The 5759-nt window shown below is 58.0% G+C and overlaps 1 protein-coding gene across 2 annotated transcripts; it reads right to left on the reverse strand.

Annotated features, from left to right (window-relative positions):
- Nucleotides 1-344: 344 nt before the first annotated feature.
- On the reverse strand, nt 345-5279 carry UNCX (UNC homeobox). Of its 2 annotated transcripts, XM_064153706.1 has the most exons (4): nt 4909-4982; nt 3878-3978; nt 3575-3750; nt 345-1904 (listed from the first exon to the last, which is right to left on the reverse strand). In XM_064153706.1, exons 2-4 carry the CDS (start codon nt 3942-3944, stop codon nt 843-845), a joined length of 1305 nt encoding a protein of 434 aa, XP_064009776.1. In that variant the 5' UTR covers nt 3945-3978; nt 4909-4982; the 3' UTR covers nt 345-842. The 2 variants fall into 2 exon arrangements, with proteins under 2 accessions (XP_064009776.1, XP_064009775.1); XM_064153705.1 differs by lacking the exon at nt 3878-3978 and having other exon boundaries at nt 4909-5279.
- Nucleotides 5280-5759: the final 480 nt, after the last annotated feature.

Genomic DNA, 5759 nt, shown 5'->3' on the forward strand with positions numbered 1-5759 from the left:
TCATATCACTAGAAATCGGTAATGTATAATAACCCTTTGGGCAAGAAACTGAATCCCCGCAGCAGCCACCGGGAAAATAATTACTTTCATATCAAAACTCTGCAGGAGCTGGCCGGGTCCCGTAGCCTGCAGCTCCTAACCTCGGATGGGAGGGGTGGGCACCGGGAGGCTATAAATGAATAAATTTGTTAAGCAATAAACACACACACGCACACACACAAAGAGGGCTTAAAAGGAAGGGGGAAAAAGAATGGGAGGGGAAAAAAATGTTAAAAAAAAAAGAGAGAGAGAGAAAGAGAGAGAGAGAGAGAGAGAAGAGTCACGCAGCCGGCCCAAGCGGCAAGGAGTTTTAGAGCCTTTATTTATCAAAAATTTTACATATATAAATATTCTTAGACATTTCTGCATTTTACAAGGGTTTTGAGGAGTTCCGTTGTCGCGGTACAGTTTGTCACACCACAAAGTCCAGCTGCTGTTAAGCCTCAACAAGCAATTTTCCTTTTTAGTGTTTTTTTTTGTTAGTATTTCTATTTTGTTGTTGTTGGCTCACCCCCTTTTTTTTTTTCTTTTGTTTTTTTTCCCCCCCCTTCTTTCAATATAAAACCCAAAAGCTCTAACTGATCACCTGAATCGACCTGTAATAAACTCTAAGGAGAGGACAAGCCACTCTCCCGGCTGGGCCACCGCCTCCCATGGGCTGCAGGGCCGGTGTGCGTGGGGTGCAGGGGGAACGCTCCCCTCTGTTTCTCACGGCTGACAGGCGGGGGAGTGTCGGTGTCGTTCTCGGGTGGTTTTATTTTTGCCCTGTTTTGTTTTGATCTTTAGTTATTTTTTCCGCCCTGTCAGTCCATGTCCAGCTCCTCGCCGTCGGCGGGGCCGCAGTCTGATCTGTCCCTGGTTGTGCTGGCGTCCCGCGCCCGGACCGGCGATTTGGGCCGGGGGAAGCTGCCACCTTCCGCGGGCGCGGCCGCTGCCGGGTCACCGTGTGCAGCAGCAGAACGGGGCGAAGCACCGGCCGGAGACAGGGGGAGCATCGACCCCGTCGCAGCCGCAGCCGCCGCCGCCGAGTCCGTGGCGCCGGGGCCGGGCTGGGCACCGGCGGGCGCCGGCTCCGCGCTGCAGCCGGGCGGGCCGGGATTGGCGGCGGGCAGCGGGGAGTCCCGGGGGGGTTGGCCGGCTTCGGGGCCTGGGCTGGCCTTGAGGGCTGTCTGCGGGACGAGGAAGCCCAGGGGCTGAGTGATGGGGTAGAGCAAGAAGTGTCCTTTGCCGATGAGTGTGCGAGGGGCGCAGGGAGGAAGGCTGGGGAAGTCCGGGGTGGCTTTGCGGCGGGGGGGCGAGTCAGAGAGGAGGCTCTCCACGCTGAAAGGGTTGAGCTTGTGGAAGCTGCCAGCACCGCGGGGGCCCGCCGCGGCCCCGCTGCCGTCCCCCGACGGGGCGGCCGCACAGTCCTTGTCAAGTGGGCGCTGGAGCCGTCCGCTCCCGCTTCTTTGGCTGGGGTAGAAGGGCTCTGCCGTCTGGTCACAGGTGCCGGGGGGCGGCTCGGAAGGGGGAGCAGCGGCGGCAGGAGGCGGCGGGTGGGGTGGCGGGGGCTGCCCGCGGGGCTTGGCCTCGGGCGGAGCGGGCGAGAGACCCCCCCCGCCGCCGCTGTCGCTGTCGGAGCTGGGCGTGCTGTGGAGGGAGAGGCCGCTGGGCGAGTGCAGGTGGCGGCTTTGGCTTTTGAGGAGCTTCTTCTCGTGCTTGCGCTTCTTCTTCTCCATCTTCTCCAGCTCCTTACGGGCGATCTCCTCGGGATCCATAGGCTCCCCGCTGCACGTGGTGGGGTGGGAGTTGTGAGCCGGCCTCCCCGGGCCTTTCTTCGTATTCTCTTTCTTTCTCCATTTGGCCCGGCGGTTTTGGAACCAGACCTACACACCGAACAACGAGAAGCAATTAACACCCAACGCACCGGCCCCCCGCGGTGGCCAGGGCTCGGGGAGGGAGAAGCGCAGCTCAGGCCTCCCCCGTCCACCCGCTCCAGGTGCCGGCAGCCCCATCCATGGGACTGGGCGTCTGCGAGACGGAGAGCAAGAGAGGGGGCAGGAAGAGGTATCCGCGCTTCCTTAAGAGGGTTCATATGTAATTTTTGTAAGTATATGAACGAAAACCCACAATTAAACACACGGGGGGGGGTGCACATTCACGCACATACTCACTGCACCCTGCCCGCATCAGTGCCGTGGGGAGGAGAAGGACTAACACAGCTTCCATCTCCACGACTCTTCCCCACGGCCGGGGGTACAAAAGCAGCAACCGCAGCCACAGCCGCAGCCCCTGCAGCCGGGCCCGATCCCCCCACAGCAGCATTTGCAATAACCCACAGCACAATGAGCGGGCTGGAGCCAGGAGCGGCAGGGAAGGAGGGTCGCCATGCCCGAGCAATGCAGGGTCTAGGCCTCCCCGTCCATCCCAGACGCCGGAGCAGAGGGCTTGGATCAGCCTGGAAAAAGGCGTTAAATGAGTAAAATAAGTTTAAATGAAAACCTCTCTGCTCCGGCCTGCCTCGGTGGTTCCCTGGCCGCTTAGCCCGCAAGGTCCTCGGCTCATCAAGTCCAAGACAAATCCAGCGACCACCCTGGGTGCCGGGGACATCGTTGACCAGATCCAGACTCTTTTCCCCACCCCTGGCCGGGCCCCAGGAGAACCTCGCAAGCTTTCGAGCCCCTGAACACGGCGTTGAGGCTGCTGCCGGTACCGAGGAGCAAAAGGCAGCCCGGTACGAGACCGTGAGACAAAGCTGATAGAGGAACCGCGGCAAACGGCGTCAGCTCACCCCAGAGGACCTGAGCGGGGTTGAAGGACGCAATCCCCGCACACGTAGCCGCCCGGCCCCCGACAAACCAAACCGAGCCTCCCCGCACGGCCGGAGCTGCGGCACCGGCTCGGCCTCGCCGCTCGCTGGCAGCCCCCGCGGCATTGAACAGCGTCTGAAGATGCAACGGCCAACACGCACTGCACCCGCATCCCTCCAATTCCACCCCCATTTTGTATTCTTTCGGGATGAATTAAAGCAAGTAAATGGTTCCCTGCCCCATCCTGTGCGACCGAGGGCCTGAGCGCTTCATTAAAATTAAGTTCTGCAAGTTGCAGCCGCTCTCACCGAGCCTCCGAGCTTTATTGATGTTCTCCAGCCTACCCTGGCCCGTGATTAAGCCTCATATTTGTATGAGTCGCCCTTGACTCATTTAAGAAAAATATTTACATCGAGGGAAGAAAAAAAAATTTATATATATATATATATATAGGGTTAGGTAAGCCAGGATGAGATGCTGCTCTCCAGGACTCATTTGCAAGATTTAAATAAAAAAAAAAAAAATAAAGAAGAAGAAGAAGGAGGAGGAGGGGGAATAAGAAAATAAACCACAAGAATCAGTGCAAGGCAAGGAAACAAAGGGAGAAGGCCGGGAAGAGCAGGGCTGCGGGCCCATCCCGGAGCAGGGATGCGAGTACAGGCTGCGGGGGCCTCCCCTGGGACAGCTCGGCGCAGGGAGAAGAGGAGGAGGAGGGAAAGGGACACACACATACACACGATTTTTACCTGCACTCTGGACTCCACCAAGTCCAGCCTAAGAGCCAAAGCCTCTCGCATAAACACGTCCGGGTAATGACTCTCATTAAACGCCTTTTCCAGCTCCTCGAGCTGCCAGCCAGTAAAATTGGTGCGGGTTCGTCTTCTTTTACAGCCAGGACTTTCTTTGTCCGGGTCACCCGAGTCTGAAAAGGCAGAAATACTCTCAGGTCCCTGGAAGACAGGCCTTCTCCCCCCCTCCCTGCCATTCACAGGAGCCTTTTAACTTTTGTGCTCGGTAGCGTTGGTAAAAGAGCGGGATTATACACACACCTGCGCTAAAAATGGGGAGGAACCCGATCAGCCCTCGCCTCCTCCGAAAATGTACTTTACAGAACATTTATTCCTGAAGGAAGCTCTCCACAGGCACTCAGCTGGCAGAGAGAGAGAGAGAAGTTCCAATATTTGCTCCATCCACCAAAGATTTCATTAAAAAAAAATTATATATAATAATAATAATTTTAAGACCCCCACTCTTTCCATTCCCCAGCCCCCCGCCTCCCCGGAGCACCGGTATGGGCCACAATTCCCGGCCCGGGTCCCCCCAGGACCCCGAGGGTAGGGTGGCCCCTGGGCCTCCCCCAAACCCCCCGGGGCACGGGCAGGCGTGAGGATGGGGTGTTCGCAGTCTCTCCGTGTGCGTCCATCTCCAGGCTGGGGATTTCCAGCCCTAGCTGCAGCTCTCCTAACGTTGTTTTTCGCCAGGTGTGGAAATATATTAATAATACTTTTTTTTTTTTTTTATTTAGTGGAGGTGCAGAGTAGGGAGAGCTCCTCCAGGATTAATCAAAAGGATTATTGGGGCGATGAAGTGTTTTAATAGCTGAACAATAGCGGTGCCACAGGCCGATGGGGAGGAAAGAGGAGAGTGCTTCCCTTCGTTTAAACGGTTTAAAATAATAAGAACAACCACTCTTCGTTCCCTAGACTGCAGCAGTTCTTAATGCTATTTTTACGGTTTATTTTTTAACGGCATGCTCCAAGCCTCCACCCCAGACACGAACTTTGGGGGAAGGCACCGGGTCGGGCCCGCTATTGTTCAGGGCACATGCTAGTGGGAACGGAAGATGCTCCCGGTGCTTGGCCCGGGCCCTCCTGGTCCCGTCTTGTCCACCACGTCTTGGGGGCCCAGCACAGCCGCTCCCCCTCTCCAGGCACCCCACTATCCGCAGAGGGAAGGTGAGGGTGGGGGGGTTTAGGGGTCTTCTCTTCCTCCGCGCTGACACGCTCCAAGCAGGGAGCAGCGGTAGGATCACAGGGACGGTGGGTGTTGGGGGGGGACAGGGACACGGGGCCGCTCCTACCTGCGAGCTTGAAGGGCTGACTGTCCCCGGTCACCCCGCAGCCCGAGGGGATGAGCGGCGCCGGGTTGACCACGGAGGCGGCGCAGGAGCCGCTCAGTAATCCATCGATGGAGAAGGGGACGGAGGCGGCCGCCGACTGCAGCTGGTGCCCGGCCAGCTCGTAGACGTGGTGGTGCCCAAGCGGGTAAGGGAAACCCACCATCCCCCCGAACTGGGCATGGGGATGCTCCAGAATGCGGCTGTCCATCATGGGGGCGGCTCTAGCGCGGGGGGTGCCGGCGGGGCTGGGGGTGCTGGCGGCGGGGCGGCTGGGGCCGGGGGTGCTGCTGCCGGAGGAGGAGGCGCGGCGAGGGGCTCATGCTGCAGGGCGCCCGGGCGCTTTAACTTTATCAACATCAGGCTCCCAATAATTAGCTCAGGCTGGGGGAATTTGGGACCAATAAGAAACGTTAATCGGTCCTGACGTCAGAGACGTGCCAGTGTGGGGAGCAAACGTTTTCCATATCGATTGCTAATTATACCTGACATCCAGCCTCAATAAACAATATCAGAGCTGTCACAACACGACAAGGGGGGCTTTGATAGGAACTCCAGCCCGAGGAGGGCGGCGGGGGCCGGGCGGGCAGGGGAGGGTGCAGGGAAGGGGGGGCTGGAGGGGAACTCATGGATCTGCCTGATACCCGGTTAAATACTAAACAGCCGGAGTTACACACACACACAGCTTCCCCCCCAACTCCAACCCACCCTCTTCCCCCTTGTCCCCTCCCCTCTCCAAATCACTAATAGATTTCCCTTTAAAACATTCACCACCGTGTTGTGGGGATTTTTCACCAGAAATGCTCTACTCTCTG

Source organism: Pogoniulus pusillus, chromosome 13 (assembly GCF_015220805.1).
Source record: "Pogoniulus pusillus isolate bPogPus1 chromosome 13, bPogPus1.pri, whole genome shotgun sequence".
Classification (NCBI taxonomy): Eukaryota; Metazoa; Chordata; class Aves; order Piciformes; family Lybiidae; genus Pogoniulus; species Pogoniulus pusillus.

Excerpts from the sequence above, each read along its gene's own strand:
- UNCX (XM_064153705.1), bottom strand. The coding sequence starts at position 5,158 with ATGATGGACAGCCGCATTCTGGAGCATCCCCATGCCCAGTTCGGGGGG. Across the intron at positions 3,751-4,908 it reads TCAGCCCTTCAAGCTCGCAG|ACTCGGGTGACCCGGACAAA; the intron begins GTAGGAGCGGCC and ends CTGCCTTTTCAG. Across the intron at positions 1,905-3,574 it reads TGGTGGAGTCCAGAGTGCAG|GTCTGGTTCCAAAACCGCCG; the intron begins GTAAAAATCGTG and ends TTCGGTGTGTAG.